This window comes from Cynocephalus volans, chromosome 16 (assembly GCF_027409185.1).
Source record: "Cynocephalus volans isolate mCynVol1 chromosome 16, mCynVol1.pri, whole genome shotgun sequence".
Classification (NCBI taxonomy): Eukaryota; Metazoa; Chordata; class Mammalia; order Dermoptera; family Cynocephalidae; genus Cynocephalus; species Cynocephalus volans.
The window spans coordinates 15857678-15876193 of NC_084475.1; the positions used below are offsets into that span (position 1 = coordinate 15857678).

General features: G+C 42.2%; 1 protein-coding gene across 2 annotated transcripts; it reads right to left on the reverse strand.

Annotated features, from left to right (window-relative positions):
• Positions 1-1548: 1548 nt before the first annotated feature.
• On the reverse strand, positions 1549-17836 carry JPT1 (Jupiter microtubule associated homolog 1). 2 transcript variants are annotated; one of them, XM_063080743.1, is made up of 5 exons: positions 17678-17836; positions 10184-10326; positions 9551-9648; positions 8627-8645; positions 1549-1812 (listed from the first exon to the last, which is right to left on the reverse strand). In XM_063080743.1, the coding sequence occupies exons 1-5, from the start codon at positions 17731-17733 to the stop codon at positions 1664-1666; spliced, it is 465 nt and encodes a 154-aa protein (XP_062936813.1). In that variant the 5' UTR covers positions 17734-17836; the 3' UTR covers positions 1549-1663. The 2 variants fall into 2 exon arrangements, with proteins under 2 accessions (XP_062936813.1, XP_062936814.1); XM_063080744.1 differs by lacking the exon at positions 8627-8645.
• Positions 17837-18516: the final 680 nt, after the last annotated feature.

An 18516-nucleotide genomic window follows, 5' to 3' on the forward strand; every position in this document is an offset into this window, starting at 1 on the left:
TTTCTTTTCCAGGAGCCCCACACCTACTAAGAGGCTGAGAAGGATGTGGGCTCCCTACCTTGGAAGATTCATAGTAGAAACCTTAATTCAGGCCAGTAAAACCCGTGTTAGTATTTATAGAGCTAAAACTTGTTTCAGTAACATTGAAAGGATCCTGCACACAGCTGTTGATTCTTCATCTTGCAAATGCTTTATAAACAAGGGAAGAAAAACTTAAAAACCCCACAACCTATTAATCCCCTATTCTTTCCAGATACATACATTTAATAGTTCAAAGGTCTCACTTTGTAAGTTAGGAAATTGAAACCCAAATAGCAAGTCAAAAGAACACAGTGGTCAGTGGCATAGGTAGACCTAAAAGCCAGGTCTTAATGCTGGATTTGGACATTTAACATAGTGTGTTGATCTGGAATTCTGCCTAGAACCCACAAGCTTTCTCTTATCTTCTGGCTCCCATAGCACTTGAGGGGACTCAGAGTCCTGCAACCCCTTCTAATTCTGTGGGCTCTTCCTTTCATTGTAGCCCTCCTCTTTGAGCCCCCACCATTGAGAAGGACCTAACAGGTGTGGAGAAGACTTAAAATTTTAAATGTTACTGCCCAGCAGAAAGGGTACGTGGCAGAAAAGTATAACCTGTTTTCTTTAGAGAGAAACCCACTTCTCTCTGGGCCTTCATTAGTCTGTTTTAACTTTAAATTACACATCAAATTATTGGGCAGGATTTACAGTAACAAAGAAAAAACAACTAAACAGTGAACACTGAAAAAAAATCTCAAAAAGATGACACAGGACACAATGTTTCAAAATGTGGATATTATTTACTTTGAGCAACAGTCCAGGATTGTGAAGGACAACACACATTTTAAGGATGAGATTTTCATTTCATGGTCAAGCACCAGCATCATGCACACAGCATCAAGTTATTTAATGAGAACAATGTGCCTGTGGGGTCCGTTCCTGGATAAAGACCCACTTCCGTGTGACCACCTCCCTTGCCTGCTTCACCACCTGGAGTTGCAGTCAGTTGGATTGCACATTCGAGCCTTCCTCTGCATGAGTAGCAGGCTTTGCTCAGCAGCAGCCCACCATGTCAGTATCTGGCTTACTTCATAAGGTTAAAAAATAAAAGGTAGTTTCTTTGCTTTGCAGGCAGCAGGCATGAGGCACGGGCCTCTTTATTGTTCCGTATGGCACAGTAAGATGCTTTAGCAAAGGGACTAAGTGACGACAACACCAAGGAGAAGGCTCTGCATAAAGACAACCTTGCATGTCGGGGCCTGACAGGAACGATGCCTGTGGATTGTTTATGGTCTGTCCAAGCAAGGCTTGGTAAACCCAAGTAAATAGTGTTAAAAACCTCAGTACAAAAGATCCTCTAATAACACGTTTGGAACCAAATTATTTGTTCTTAAAAACACAGTACTGTCACAAAGCTTTCCCTCCAATCTACTACTAGAAAACACTCATGCCAGGGCCCACGGACCCACAGGACACATAAAGAGAAACCTGTTCTTCAAAAAGAAAAAAAAAAAAAAAGACAGCAGTACATAAAGTGCTTCTTTTTTAATGAAACAAATCCAAAAGATGTACAGTCAGGCTCAAGTTGTGCAGTTCACAAGCATGGAGAAAACAAACAAAACAACAGCGTTCAAGACAGTCGGAGTTAACCCAAGACGAGGCTGGACTTGCCCCCAGGAGGGTTTCTTCTGGACGGCACTGGGGCCGGGGCCACTGGGCTGGGCACAGGTGCGGCGGGCACGGGCTTCTCCTCACCCTGCCCCAGGCTGCCTTGCAAGTCTGTGTCCACATTTTCTAGGAAAACAGAGAATGGAAATAATGTTAATAACTATTTCCTGTCAAGATTAAGAGTCTAAGCTTTTTCTTTTTTCAGTTTGAGGATGGTTTGAAACATACCTAAAGTATGAAGAAAACGAGTCACCCACCATGTCCCCACTATCCAAAATTAACCTCTGTTTATGTTTTGCAATATTTGTTCTGTGTATGTTCTTTTCTAAATTACACAAATGTGTGATGATATAAAGATTCTAAATCAGAACATTAACAGGGAAACTATGTTTCTGACCCCCACCTACCTCCATATGGGTCCTGCTCTCCCTACTCCCAGGGGCCCTACCATGAGTTGTGTGCTTTCTTCTAGTCCATTTGTTTTGTGTATATATACAGGTAGCCACAGATAACACGTAATACTGTTTTGGTTGCATTTAACGTAAATGGTATCAACCTCCTTTTTTTCCACTCTTTTGGGAAGTTATCCATACTTACGCACATGGTCATAATTCACCATGCTTAGCTGCTTTATCGTATTTTATCACATGATATAGTATAGTATTTGTCCAGTCCTGATAGCAAAAAATTGGAACCAACCCAGCCATTCCAAACAAGGCTGTGATGCACATACGCTGTCATGTATGCACAAGGGGACACATACAAGGGCCACCATCTTCAATATGAACAGACATAACTCTCCACCTTCCCAGTGGCTGTGCCAAGTTCTACCGCACAAGTGTCTGAATACGAGTGTATTTCAAAAACTTCATGGAAAAATGGAATTAAAGATAACACGAATCCTTCCAGGAACTTTGTGAAGACCCTCATATCCTTTTCTTACATCTTTGCCAGCACTTGGTAACACTTACTTTAACATCTGCAAACCAAAGGGTGATGGATGTTATTTCATTCCTCTTTTATGTTAAATTTCCATAAAAACCATATGAGGTTGGATTTTCTTTTTTTAACCACAAAGATAGCCAACTGTCCTGACGTTTTGAAAGAGTCCAGCTTCCCCCTACTAAATTATAAGAACTTCTCCATTAATAATGGTAATTCCGTGTGTGTGTGCGCGTGTGTGCGTGCGTGTGTGTCTAGCCAGTACTGGGATCCAAACCCATAACCTTGGTGTTATAAGGCTGCACTCTAACCAACTGAGCTAACTGGCCAGCCAGTTCTCATTGATATTAACTAGACACTTCCCACTCTAAAGTCCTGAGAGTTAGTGTATTATTATGCAACATCCTAGATATTGCATGATTGAGTCACTGACAAATTTGGGAAATTCCCAAAAAGCATATATTCTTAAACAAATTGTCTCTTAGTAGCAAGTAGTTTCCAAGCCTAGAAAAGCCACTGATTCAAACAAATTCAAGAGTGACTGCAAAAAAAACCCAAAAAACAAAAAAAAACCATCAAAACCCAAAACTATTTTCTGTGAAAGGAAATTATTACTAAGACTTTAATAGTTTAATAAATGTTAGACTTATTTTTAATTTTTTTAATGGCAGGTTTATTTCAGTGTTAAACCACTGAATTAAATTCAGTTGCATATTCGAAGTTTACAGATATCTGTAAAAGATAATCCATAGAAGCCCTTTTTTGATGGATTTGCCTGAAAGAGTAGAACATAAAAACTGTCCTGTATTATTACAGGCATTATGGTCAGACTTCAGAAACAGGTTAATGCATGGAATTGCACCATAACTGTTTGGCCAAGTATACTAGAGATTTATGTTGAAATTATAATAAAATTCAAAGTCAGCACTTCTATCCAACAAAGCTTGCAATGATGGAAATGTTTGGTACCTGTGCTGTCCAACATGGCAGCCACTAGCCCTACGTGGCTTTTGAACATTTGAAATGTGGCTAATACAAATGAATTACATTTATTTATTTATTTATTTATTCATTCATTCATTCATTCATTTTTGGTGGCTGGCCAGGGCAGGGATGAATTACTTTTATTATTTATTTACTTACTCACTTTTGGTGGCTGGCCAGTAAGGGGATCTGAACCCTTGGCCTTGGTGTTACCAGCACCATGCTCTAATCAAGTGAGCTAACAGGCCAGACTCTGAATTATTTATTTAGTCCCAGATAATTTAAAGTTTTTTTTTTTTTTTAAAAAGATGACCAGTAAGGGGATCTTAACCCTTGACTTGGTGGTGTCAGCACCACGCTCTCCCAAGTGAGCCAACCGGCCATCCCTATATAGGGATCTGAACTCGTGGCCGTGGTGTTATAAGCACCATACTCTCCCAAGTGAGCCACAGGCTGGCTCTTAATTTAAAGTTTAAGTTTAAATATCCACATGCAGCTTATGGCTACCAAAATGAACAACACAGTCTTAAAAGAATGGGGGCTGGCTGGTTAGCTCAGTAGATGTTGACCCAACACCAAGGTCAAGGGTTCAGATCCCCATACAGGCCAGCTGCAAAAAAAACCCAAAAGAAACCCAAGAAACTGAACATTAATTCGTAAGACCTGAGAAAATCTATCTTCAGGTTTAAAGACATTTATTCCCTTTATTCCCTTCCTTAGTTTCAAAATCCTGGATCAATGAAACAGAAATACTATGATATACACTATATACTATAAGAACTTCAGATGGACTCATACCGGACACCCATGAAAAGTCCTAATTTTAAAAAAATTTAGTTTTTTTGGGCCGGCCCGTAGCTCACTCGGGAGAGTGTGGTGCTGAGAACACCAAGGCCCCGGGTTCGGATCCCATATACGGATGGCCGGTTCGCTCACTGTCTGAGCGTGGTGCTGACAACACCAAGTCAAGGGTTAAGATCCCCTTACCGGTCATCTTTAAAAAAAAAAAAAAAAAAAAAAAAATTTAGTTTTTTCAAGTTCCTCAAAGACTAAACATTAAAAATTCATCTTCCTAAAATCACTCGTCCTAAGTTTTGATTTAGCCAACTGAAACCAAAAAGTCCAAGGGGGGGAGATGTTTCTAAATTAAAAAATTGTACTTGGGTCAGAAACACAACAAAATCTCAGAAATATGCTACTGCTGCTTTTAGCATTTCGTTTTATGAATTTTTGGAATATTGTATATTAGTTAAGTTATAATATAATGCATATAATGCATAAACTACTCAACTAACAAGCAAAATTTGAGTGTGAAGCTTGCTAAAATGACAGCTCTCACAATGATGAACTAAAACTCAGAGAAAAAGGGTCACCCATTAGTCTCCTATGGCTACGCGGTTATAAAAGAAACAGGTTCAGGGCCGAGCCCGTGGCGCACTCGGGAGAGTGCGGCGCTGGGAGCGCAGCAACGCTCCCGCCGCGGGTTCGGATCCTATATAGGAATGGCCGGTGCACTCACTGGCTGAGTACCGGTCACAAAAAAAGACAGAAACAAAAACAAAACAAAAAAAATAAAAAATAAAAGAAACAGGTTCAAATGCATTAAGTTCTCAAGTCCTACGATAAGTGTCCCTTAAATAACCTAGGAAAATAAGTCCAACTTATTGCAAATACAAAACAAAAACAAAATTCCACATTAAAAAAAAAAAAAAAATCCAGGGTAAAGAGAATACAGACAAGTTCAGCCTGAGACAACTTATCAATCCAGGTTGTTTCATTTCTGCTGGTGGGACAGGGCCTCACACTATCCAAGCCTAACTGAATTCTTCACTGGCTGTTTGGATGGATCAAACAGTTAATGAATATTCTGAAGGACACAAAATTAACCGTGGTAGTTTATTCTCATGAATTAAGCTCATTCCTGCCAATCTTGTATCTGTCTTACACTATTAATGGAACTGTTTTGTGTTTCCCAAATAGATAACAACATACCAAAAAAGAAAAGCAGGGGAAGGGTGGGGAGGGGATAAGCACTCATGAAGACTAAATAAGCAGCAGCAGGCCTTAATTTAAATGTCTGTCCAGTCAGGGGCTGGCCCATGGCTTACTTGGGAGAGCGTGGTGCTGACAACACCAAGGCCACAGGTTAAGATCCCCTTACCAGTCCTCTTTAAAAAATAATGAATGAATGAATGAATGAATGAACGAACGAACGAACAAGGACACCTACATCTGAATAGAAAAAACGATTCATAATAAGGATCAAAGAATCAGAACTGAAAGAAATGCAGCAGACCATCTAACTTGCCTGAAGACAGGGAAAACTTATGCCTAAATTTCCTAGACCTTCTCCCTCTTTCTTACAGATTTCCCAGGATGACAACTCCAAAGTCCTCCCTGTAGCTATTCCTTTCCTTACCCAAAAATTCAAGGCAATTTCTCTTATATCCAAACAAAATCTTATTTAAACTGATCAGAGTATCCTGTGATAAAGTAAACCTTGCAACAGAACTGGGGTTGAGGGCCGAGCCCGTGGCGCACTCGGGAGAGTGCGGCGCTGGGAGCGCGGCAACGCTCCCGCCGCGGGTTCGAATCCTATATAGGAATGGCCGGTGCACTCACTGGCTGAGTGCCAGTCACGAAAAAGACAAAAAAAAAAAAAAAAGAACTGGGGTTGACCTTTAACCCAACAGATATATCTTGAATCATTATGACCTTTGTCATTTTACGACAAATGAGCTAAAAGTTACAAGTCAGGAACACAGAATAATAAGGTGACAAAATGAGTAACCATTAAAAAAAAAAGAAGGGGGGGCCGAGCCCGTGGCATACTCAGGAGAGTGCGGCGCTGGGAGCGCAGCGACGCTCCTGCCGCGGGTTCGGATCCTATATGGGAATGGCCGGTGCGCTCACTGGCTGAGTGCCAGTCACGAAAAAGACAAAAAAAAAAAAAAAAAAAAAAAAAAGAATGAAGGACTTGTCACAGTATACAATTCAATGTGCTGTTTACCTGGAGAACCTATAACAAACTGAGCTGGGGCCGGAAAGAGGGGAAGCAGGGAAGAGCTTTATTAATTATTCAGTAGGACTAATGACACATTGTCCATCTTTATCAGTGCTCTCACATACTTCCCCCCAAATTTATAATTATATCCACTGGCCCAAATCAATGAATAAAGAATAGCTGATTCTTACTAAATAAGGTCTGACAGTGGAAGTGTTCAGAATATGAAAAGCAAGGGCCGGCCTGTGGCTCACTTGGGAGAGTGTCGTACTGACAACATCAAGGCCACAGGTTCGGATCCCTATATAGGGATGGCCGGTTGGCTCACTTCAGAGAACGTGGTGTTGACAACACCAAGTCAAGGGTTAAGATCCCCTTACCGGTCATTTTTTAAAAACGAATATGAAAACCAGCAGAATCAAAAAGCCTAAAAGATTTTTATCTCCAGAGCTGTCTTTCCAAATGGCACAAATTGGACACAAACAGTAACTAATATGTCTTCAATCCAGTGAAAACATGATTGGTCTTATCAGGAAGAACCCAGGCAATGCTCACAAGGGCTCAGCAGCTTCTCCTCCTGCCAAGCCCCATCATGAAACAGTTTAAGAGGGCAGAGGAGGAAGCTAGCTATGGTACTTTCTTTTTTTGGCAGCTGGCCAGTACAGGGATCTTAACCTTGGCCTTGGTGTTATCAACACCGTGCTCTAACTAGCTGAGCTAACCAGTCAGCCCAGGAATTTGGTTTTTGAACACTTCTTTTTCCGTATGAAGGCTGCATCACAAAATGTAATGGTAGGAAAAGGCTTTGGGGAAGCAGCTTCTTCCTTCCAGACCAGAGGGCCTTGTGACTGCTACATTTCACCAAGTCAACTTGAACCTGATTACTGCTGCCTGACACTTGTAAACCTTACATCATACTCATCAGCAATTCTCTGGCACTTGTTAGAGAAGTGACAATAAACACTTCAAAGATTTAAAATAATTTAAGTAAATGATTACAGCTCATTTCTTTTTTTTTTTTTTTTTTTTTTTTTTGTCGTTTTTTCGTGACCGGCACTCAGCCAATGAGTGCACTGGTCAGTCCTATATAGGATCCGAACCCGCGGCGGGAGAGTCGCCGCGCTCCCAGCGCAGCACTCTACCAAGTGCGCCACGGGCTCGGCCCCAGCTCATTTCTAATAATAATTAGCAATATGGATGGCTAACTGAAAATTTACATCTGCCTCCTAAATCATCATTTACAAAATCATCATGCAGGTAATCAATGATGTCTTGCTGAATAAGCAACTCAGTACAAAAATCAAATGAACTTTGTAAACTGAATGCTGTGAGCTGAGCTTAAAATGCCAGAGTCTCTTATTAAAAGCTCTCATTAAGTGTAACAAATACCAACCTGATTAATGTATGTGTATTTTTAAAGGATTATCTGGGGCCGAGCCCGTGGCGCACTCGGGAGAGTGCGGCGCTGGGAGCGCAGCGACACTCCCGTCGCAGGTTCAGATCCTATATAGGAATGGCCGGTGCACTCACTGGCTGAGTACCGGTCACGAAAAAGACAAAAAAAAAAAAAAAAAGGATTATCTGGGTTTTTTTTTTTCCTTTCTAGTACATTTCTATGCATTCATCTCATTGCTGGCAGATTAAACATGTGGCCATGTTTGCTAACTTTCTAGTTTCATCTTCCCTCTCTACCCAGCGTATGTTGACACTTGGGGCATGGCCAATTGTCACTCCCTAGTCTCTTTCCCCAAGACAATGACTTCAATCAAAATTCAGATCTGTTCTTTTTTTTTTTTTTAAAGATGACCGGTAAGGGGATCTTAACCCTTGGCTTGGTGTTGTCAGCACCACACTCAGCCAGTGAGCGAATCGGCCATCCCTATATAGAATCCGAACCCGTGGCCTTGGTGTTATCAGCACCGCACTCTCCCGAGTGAGCCACAGGCCAGCCCTCAGATCTGTTCTAAAACCTTTTACAGAACCAGAAGTTTGGTCTTCATAAATACTCACCATGAATGTCACCTTCTCCCTGAAAAAGAAAAAAATTTAAAAATTTACTTTCTATTTTAATTGTATAACACAAATAAGTCACAGATCAGAGAGGCTAACATCTATTTGAAACCAAATGTGTAATTTCATTTTGATACAATCAAGTACAGAGTGATCTTGCTGCAACCTTTATTCAACTTGGGACAATACTATACAAAAATTCTGCACGATAAATCACCCCAGTGCCAGTCACACACCGAAAACACCAGAAAGAACCTTAACATTTACTCTGATGACCTAATACCAATTAGCATTTCAGAGGAATTTTTATCAGAATGGGAAACTGGTAAATCTATCCTTCCACATCTCTTCCTTTTTTCTCCTTATCTAGCTGTTAAACTCCAAAGTCCTCTCTAGAGCTCTCCCCACACTCAGACAGTTGATGGCTCAATGAGCTTTAAGATCCTAGGCAGGAGGACTTCCTACCAGGCAAGGTCTTTTCAGACAACTCGAAGCGTGGTAGCAGTAATCATCTGCAGACACAACTGTTGGTAACAGCCAGTGCTAAAGCCTCCTGGAGTTCAACTCAAAACCAGCATCCACACACAACTAAAACAGTCCTTGAACTCATAAATGCTACTATATATGAGATGCACAGGAAGTGAGTGTCATCCACAGGTTCCAAAGAGCAACACTGAATGATATAACCCTAATGGTAAAAGACACACCTGAACAGATCAAGATCAGGTTTAACTTTTCTGACTTTACTCTGCTTATCAATCTTCCATCACCGATATGGACCAGCCCCTTTCCTAATTACCTCTACAGAAAATTTCTGTGGCAGAACTGAAACTCTTAGTAAAAAAAAAAAAAAAAAAAGGAGGAAGTTTATTTCTAAGTCATGTTGACCTTAAAGCCTTTCTTTCCTCATGTTGTCACACTGACCTTCAGATCTAAGAAGTCTCCAGAGTTTGCTTCAGAAGAGTTCCTTCTCTGCAGTCCAGACGACTCTGAATCTTCCCTGCCACCACTAGACTTGGCACCTAAAAGTCAAAATATACGAGGAATACAGTAGAAAGACCTAAAGCAAAAGTTTTTTTTTTTTTTTAAAGATGACCGGTAAGGGGATCTTAACCCTTGACTTGGTGTTGTCAGCACCACGCTCACCCAGTGAGCAAACCGGCCATCCCTATATAGGATCCAAACCCATGGCCTTGGTGTTATCAGCACCGCACTCTCCCCAGTGAGCCATGGGCCGGCCCTAAGCAAAACAGTTTTTAAGGAGCTGACATTATGTGTTAGTCTCATATTACAAAATGAGGAAACAGTCCTAGAGAGGTTAAGTTGATGGCTTAAAAACTCTACATAGGGACTAAATAACCCAATCTGACTTCAGTCCTCATTCTGATCCATCACCTAGACTGTGAGTATTTCCCAGCACTTTCCTCTCACGTTCTGCTTGAACTATTGTCTATTTTATTACCATTAAGTTAGATTTTGCTCATCAGTACAAAACTGGCCGTGGTTGCTTATGCTGAGTCCATCCCTTTGAACAGTGATCACAGACAAAAGCCGTACCTGCCGACTTGGCCCACGAAGGGGAATTTTCCTCAGGTGTCCCGAAGATGTTAGAGGCCATTTTATTCTTCCTCATAGGTTGTTCTGTTGGTTCATCAAAGCCTAATGAAAAATTGGATCCACCACCTGGAGGCCGCAAAACCCTAGAAATAATGGCAAAATGTCAATTTCAGATCATAGCAAAACATTTCTTGGCATAAACATTTCCAAACACCTTTCATTTCAGTTCTCTTACTCAGTCATTTCCCCCACACCCCACAAAAGAGAGTTGTAAATGAGAAAAAGGGATCAATTCCATCATGACATAAATTCAAGGATGGATATTAAGATACCAAACACTGCTATATAATATTCGTCATCAGGTCATCCATCACACAAGGCAGCTGAAACAGCCTGAATGTCATCACAAGTAACAGCCTGGTTGGTGTCCCCTTTTTGGAAATGGCAAAAGGCTGAATGGACCTTGCCCTGCTGGGCATAGCTGAATATATTTGCAAAGTTTATTTTTTAAATTTTTTATTATTTTTTTAAGATGACTGGTAAGGGGATCTTAACCCTTGACTTGGTGTTGTCAGCACCACATTTTCCCAAGTGAGCTAACCGGCCATCCCTCTATAGGGATCCGAACCCGTGGCCTTGGTGTTGTCAGCACCACACTCTCCCAAGTGAGCCACGGGCCGGCCCTTATATTTGCAAAGTTTAGAAGCATGTCTTATTATTTATCCATTTATAAAGCACTTTCATTTTTATTTTCAACTAAATAAAAAATATATGTATAAGTTAACTTGACCAATTTAGAAGCCCAAAAGAGCTGATAATAAAAAGTCTCTTCCATCTCAACATCACCAATAAGCTCTGTTTATATACTTGTCCCTCACTGTTCTAACTGATAAACGTGACTGGCCACAAGAGAAAGGAAGTGTAAGATTCGTGCCGTGTTTTATACCATGTTCCCTTGGACATCATCTACAGTTTTTTTGTTTGTTTGTTTGTTTTTTGATGGTTGGCAGAGGGATCGAACCCCAGACCTCGGTGTTATCACCACCATGCTCTAACTACCTAAGCCAACCAGCCAGCCCCTACTGATTTTTGTTCAACATAAAAACACAGTACTTTCAAATTTCTAAATCTTCCTGCCACAGGTTGACCAATTTGTCTCCTTCTGGAAACACTCAATTTAATTCCCCTTGCCACCTCTCAAAACAGAAAATCGAAAGGTTTTCATGAGAAGACTTTATAACTACTGATTCAGTTCCTTTACTGATGATAGGAATGGTTTGGTTTTCTATTTCTTCTTAAATCAGTTTGAATAAGAAATATTTTTCTAGGAATATGTCTTTTTTCCAAATTTCCAAATAAATACAGTTGTCATTTGTAAATTCTGCTCATTATCTTAGAAAAGAAAGGCTGAATTAAACACTTAAGGTATAAATTCCCTTCTAAGTACCCTTTTAGAGGGATTCCCAAGTTTTGATATAAAACTTTACATCATTTCATTCTAAATATTTTCTCACTTCCATTTTCTTTGACCCTTAGGATATTTAGAGTGCATTTTTATGTTGCCAAACATAGGGGTCTTTCTAGTTTATTGATTCCTAGTTTTAAATTATAATGCAGACGACAGAGTCTGTATGACATGAATCCTTTAAAATTTGATAAGATTTGCCTTACGGCCTAACATGTGGTCAATTTTGTAAATCTGTGTGCTTGCTTGAGAAGAATGTGTCTTTGCCAATGTTCTCTATGTGTCTACTAGATCAAGCTTACTAAGTTGTTCAAATCTGATTTTTTTTTTTTTTTTTTTTTTTTTTTTTCCGGTGACCGGCGCTCAGCCAGGGAGTGCACCGATCATCCTTATATAGGATCTGAACCCGCGGCGGCGGGAGCGTCGCCGCGCTGCTAGCGCAGCACGCTACCGAGTGCGCCACGGGCTCAGCCCCAAATCTGATTTTTTAATATGTTTTACCATTTGCTGAATCTGTTCACAACTTCTACAATGGTGGGTTTGTTTGTCAGTTTCTCCTCAGAATTTTGTCAAGATAAAAGAGTTCTTCCTCAAAAGGAGTATTTTAGACCAGTAGGAAAAACTGCATTGAGTCAACTGGCCAGCCATTTTGACTAAACAAATAAAATATATATCCTTACCTCACTTCATTTACCAAAACAAATTCCGGCTAAGTCAAATATTTCAATTTAGAGACTAAAACAAAACTACTGGAAAAAAATATGTATAAATATGGTTCTAGTCTTGAAGAAAAGGGCTTTTTAAGCACAAGATAAAAGTCAGAAACCATGAAAAGATGGACAGATTAAACTTGGCAAAAATATCTGACAAAAGATACACTAGTATAGAAAATGCTCTTAAAAGTAATATTAAAAAGAGAAAAACGAACAGAAGGTACTAATAGGCAATTTAAAAATATGGATAACCTCTAAACATTAAACATCCAACCTAAATATAAATAAGTAAATAAATAAAAACCCAACCTCACTAACAAATAAATTACTTTAAAACAAAAGGATACATTGTATGCTTATTAGATTGGTAGATATGAAAAGAATGTCAACTCCCAGCATTCAAGTATGAGAGCATAAGTTTGTATAAACTTTCTTTTTGGGGGTGGGTGGGGGCGGGTAGCTGGCTGGCACAGGAGCCAAACCCTTGACCTTGGTATTATCAGTACTGCGCTTTAACCAAGTGAGCAACTGGCCAGCCCGATTTGTACAAACTTTCTAGAGGATATTTTGACAATATGTATTAAATGTTCAAATTTGCATTTCATCTGAACCAGCTTTCCTACTTCCAGAAATTAATAAATAACCAGACATATATACAAGGATACTCCTTGTTAATCTGTAAAAAAAATTGGAAACATCCTAATTGTCCATTAATAGGAGGTTGGTTATCAAAGCATGTCCATACAATAGAAAGCTATATACAGTAGGGTGAGATCTATTAGTGGATGTGAAAAGTTACCCAAAATAGTGAATGAAAAAAGCTGGAAAACAAATGAGCCCAATTACATGTAATATAAAATTATGTGTATAGAGACACGCATAGCTATGTGACCTCGGATGAGTTGCTTAACCTCGCTATGCCTTGGTTTTCTCTTCTGTAAAATGAGAATAGTATCTGCCTCATAAGACTATTTGACGATATCATATCTATCGTGCTTGTAACAGTACCTAGAACATGGTAATCATGCTATTAGCTATTACTGTAACCATAACTAGACATAAATATCACCACAATGTTATTTGGGGTTCCCTCTCATAGACAGGGAATGTTAATGTCTTTTTTGTACTTCATATTTTTCTGTATTGCTATTCATCCAGAATTCTTTTATTTATTTATTTTTGGGGGGTGACTGGCCAGTACTGGGATCCGAACCCGTGACCTTAGTGTTCTCTAACACCAAGGCTGCACTCTAACCAATTTAGCTAACTGGCCAGCCCTAAAATTCTTTTAAAGACTGCTGCTGGGTTCCAGAATTCCCTAACCATTTTTCTTTTGATAGTCTTACTTATGCCCACTGTTCATTAGAAATGAATGTGATCATTCATTCACCTGTGTCCACTCTGGCTCTCTAGACAAATCCCAGCTCCTCAGTTCCCTCGGGTATAGGCAGGAGCCCTGGCTCAGCACCCTCACGCTGCCCCTCACACGACTCACCCACTGTCCCTTCCTGCCCTGTCCTGCATCCTTTTCTGCCAGACTGCAATGTCCCGAAGATGCAAGGTTTGGATAGGCAGGAACAGAGGGGATCTGACAAACTTTGCCTCCTATCAACACGGCCTCCTCTCAAACATTGCAAGAGAGGTGCTCACCACCTTTACCAGTCCAGTCGAGCCACTTTCTTCACTGTTTCAAAAACAGTTCTGGTTCATCTCCACCTCAGAGTTTCCACCGGCTTATTTCCTCCTGCCTCGATGACTCTCCGTCCTTCCCTCAGTGCCTATTCAAACCCAGCCCATCTCTTAAACCTCCACCTCCTCCATGAAGCAGTTTAGTAGAGCGCTCCATGATCTCAAAGGATAACAGTATACCAGAGGAAAAGGATCCAGACGGTAAGTACTTTTAGCTTTGTGGATCACGTCTTTCTGAGCTAGTCACTGTCATGTTGCACAAAGGCAGCCACAGACAATAGGAAAATGAGTGTGGCTGTATTTAGGAGACTGAAATTGGATTTTCATATAATTTTCACAAGACATGAAATATTCTTCTACTTGCTATTTTCAACCATTTATAAATGTAAAAATCATTTGCAGTTCACAGGCCCTACAGAAATTAGTGCCGGCTGGGTTTGGCCTGCAGGTGGTAGTTTGCTGAGTTCTGCTCTGTGTGCTTCGACATCTTTAGGACAGCAAAGTCAGGCCCTGAGGAGCTTTAAATAAACTGCCCAACATTAGTTAATGACACAGATGGAACCAAAACGAAATCCTCAGTACCTGGCAGGCATATAACAAGTGCTCAAAGTGCTTAAATGGGAGAACCACACAAAGCCATTTTTCTCTTGAAACTACAAACTGCTTTGATAAAGGTTTTCTTGTTTCCTAACCTTGGAGCGTCTTATATTTCTTATATAGTCCCTCTAGCTTCCTCCCCTAAATGTAATACAGTCATGCACTGCGAAATGACAGACTGCATATATGACAGTAGTCCCATAGTCCCATAAGATTATAATGCAGGTGGAGGTGTGTAGTAGGCTATACCACGTAGGTATGTGTAAGTACACTCTATGATGTTCACACAACAATGAAAATACCTAACATTTTTCAGAATGTATCCCCGTTGCTAAGCGACTTGTGACTGTGTTAGTGTCTGCCCACAGTAAAATGCAATACTCAATTCACACTAAATAAAAATTTCATTATCTCCCCAAAGACCTCACTGCATTCCTTTATAACATGTAAAACATTTAAAATGCCACTGTTTTGTTTAAATCACAATTAAAGATACACGACAAATTCTTTCTCTAATGTTAAAGTTTGAAGCAATTTTTATCATTCGTACACCAAACCAAGAAAAACCCTTGAAATATTATAATCAACATTAACTTCTTTGTTATCCCTTCATTCCCTAGGGATTAAAATGATTTTACTTACTAATCATAATTAAAACCTCATGAATTATTTTGGCCAGATAAAAAGCTTCATAACCCTACTGGGCTCAGAAATATTTTTGGCCTTGAAAAAAACACCCAAACACTGGCTTAAAAGCAAATCAAAGCTCTGACCAGTCCAACTTTTTAAAGGTCTGTGCTCCTCTTGCAATAGCAGGTATGACCTACTCCGATGACGTCAGTGTTGTGGAGACCATCTGTAATAGCGAGACATCCCCAAACAAAGGATTTGGATCATAAGACAAAAAGTATTTCAATTTTGTTTTTTAAGATCATACTATTCTTTCCAAACCACACACATGATATTTAAATCAGGATTACATATTTAACACTCAACAAAAATGTGTCCATTTACTGTGGATAGTAATTAAAAAAAAATTACTCCTTTTCTTTCATCTTTCTTTAAATCCCAGAGTTTCCATATGACCTTTGCAGATCATTCCCTCCCAGACTAAATTTACAATGAGTTTATGGTGCCAAAAGAATGGAGAAAAGAAATTTAGGAGAATTAGGTGACATTATAGAGGAAGATGAGGTATGTAAATAAAATGACCAATGCTACAGCCTCTAGATCACAATATTGGAGAGAAATGATGACAAAAGTTGAATCAAAATATTTATTTTGCAGAACCAAAAATCATTTATGTCTCACATTTCAAATATACATACGAAAAAACCTAGCATGAGGGTTCATTTGACCTGGTGAAATGAAATTCTTTACAAAGCACTAAACTGAACTCAGCCCCCAAAAATAAAACCCCAGATTACATATTATCACTCAAACAGCTGAAGTCTGACCTGCACAAAGTTGACACAAAATGAAAAAACCAGGCTCAATTTGTTCCACTATCCTCTGAAAAAATTCTCATTGGAAGGATGACAATATTACAGGGAGTGACCAGTATTTTCTTAGATCTATACTTCTCAAGTTCCCCAACCTTCCCGGTAACTACCAATTTAGTTTTCTCAATCGTAACTATTCTTTTCTACATTATAAAACTGAAGGAAATGTCATTTCCAGTGCCTCTTCCTAAAGCTCATTTGCTGAGGCGTGCTTTGTGTTCCCAAGTTCTTTAACCCCTGTGAGATATTGCTATTTCATGTCTGTCTTCTTAGCCCCACAAAATGGCTCCCTTTGTGCCACTTGGCCAGGACCCCAAGGCTGGCCACACATGACTGCAGGTGGCGATCAATGGAGAAAAGACGCCCAGAAAAAGTGGAATCTAAGCTTCCTCCAAGCCTTGAGGAGGACCCCATAGATGCCTGTAATCCACCTTAAAGAACAGTGTGCAATTATCTGAGACAATGTGGACACCTTCCACAGAATCCAAACCCTTCCACCAAGTTAAGCAAGGGCTTGGAAAAGGCTCCCAGTCCAGATACCGTGCCCAGTGCCTTCTCCCCAAAATGCAGTGGGATGAGTAGCCAGAAAGGCGCAGGCTTCCCAGGTGGAGATACTACGGAAGACAATAGATGTCTCCGGCCCCGCCCAAGGACAGGAAACCTCCTCCTGCAAGGGAACCAGGATCAGGGATGAACTCATTTGGCAAACGTCAAAAGGTGAAGCGAAGAAGGTGGGGTGCAAAGACCGAGGTCCGAAGGTTTGAGCGCAGAAACCCCTTCGGGCTAGCTCGTCCCTCCTCCCGCTCGGAGAGGGTGCGGGGAGGAGGAGGAGAAGGGGCCTTCCTTTGTTAGGAGAGGGGAGGCACTTTGAAGAGGGGACGGGGCGGACCGCTGGGCTCTGAGCGCAGGTGCAGGGTCGCGATGACCAGCCCCGTCCGACCACAAATGCACCTGCCGGTAGGGCCCGAACGGGGAGTCGGGGCACGACGAGGGCAGGAGCCCGCCGAAGCCGATCGATAGGGTGGCAGGATCTGCTCGCTGCGCCCGAGCGCGGGGCCAGCCACATGCCCCGGGCCAGAGGTAGGAACGCGTGGCCCGGGGGTGGGACAATGGGGCCTGACCGAGGCGCCCTGGACGCATCCTGGCTGGGACCTGGGGCGCCAAGACCACCGTCCTGGGGTTGGGTCAGCCTCGCCGCAGAGCGGGAAAAGCCATCCCTCCCCGCACGTTGAGCTGAATGAAAACCCGCCGTGCTGCGAGCGGCGACCAGCCCCGGCGCCCCCAGCCCCTCGCTCGGTGGGAGGAATGAATCGGGAGCAGCGGGAATCGGGGCGGGGCCGGCGCGCCCGGCTCGCCGGGCGGCACAAAGGCGGCGCCGACGGCCGAGCCCTGCCGCCCGCCCGGGCGCGAGCGCAGCGCACGGGACACGTTACCGCCAACGACCGGCGCCCGGCCAGCCTGGCCCCGCCGGCAGCGGCCCTCCCGCCCCTCAGCCCTGCGCGGCTCGGGAGCGGCCCGGTCGCCTCACCGGGAGCTATTCCTGCTGTTCGGGTCGACACCCTTGAAGGTGGTGGTGGTGGTCATTGCGCGGAGGAGCGAGGCAGGCTGGCGAAGGAGCGGGACGCTGGAAGGGTCGGACCCAATGGGCGCACGGAAGCTCCACCGCCCACAGTCGGCCGCTGCTGCAGGAGCCGCCGCTGCTGCCACCGGGCCGGCCGCGGCTTTTATAGGGCTCGTAAGCCCCGCCCTCTCCCCGCCGGCATTGGCCGATTCAAACGGTTCTTTACATTTCTATTGGCTCCCTGGAGTGCCAAGCACCGTGAGGCGTCACGACAGGTTGCGGCGACCAGAGCTCAGCCTAAGCCTGCCCCCTTCCTGGACAGGGAGGGTCTAGAGACGTTCTCCCCTCACCCACCCTCAAACCTCGGAGATAACTGGTCAGAAGCTGAACCTGCTCGGTACCAGTTGTGCTCGCTGTCACTTTTAAAAAGTTACCTGATAGAGGGAAACGCTTGCTCTGGGGGAGTTAGAAACAACAAACCAGGACACATTTGTCAGTCACCATTCACTCACTTGCCTTACCTGTGGTGGGATAGTAAGGGCACTCTCCTTAAGGGACAAGAGTTACTGCTACGAGTTGACTTGTATTTGTTGCATACCTACTGTGTGTCCCATTTTGAAACTTAACATATTATCCCAAAGCAGCAACGCTATGAGTCAGCAACAAACAGCACGCCAAGATGATCCCTTTTAAAACAAACGGAGGGGCTGGCCGGTTAGCTCCGTTGGTTGGAGCGCGGAGTTGTAACACCAAGGTCAAGGGTTTGGATCCCCGCACTGGACAACAACCCCAAAATAAAACGACTG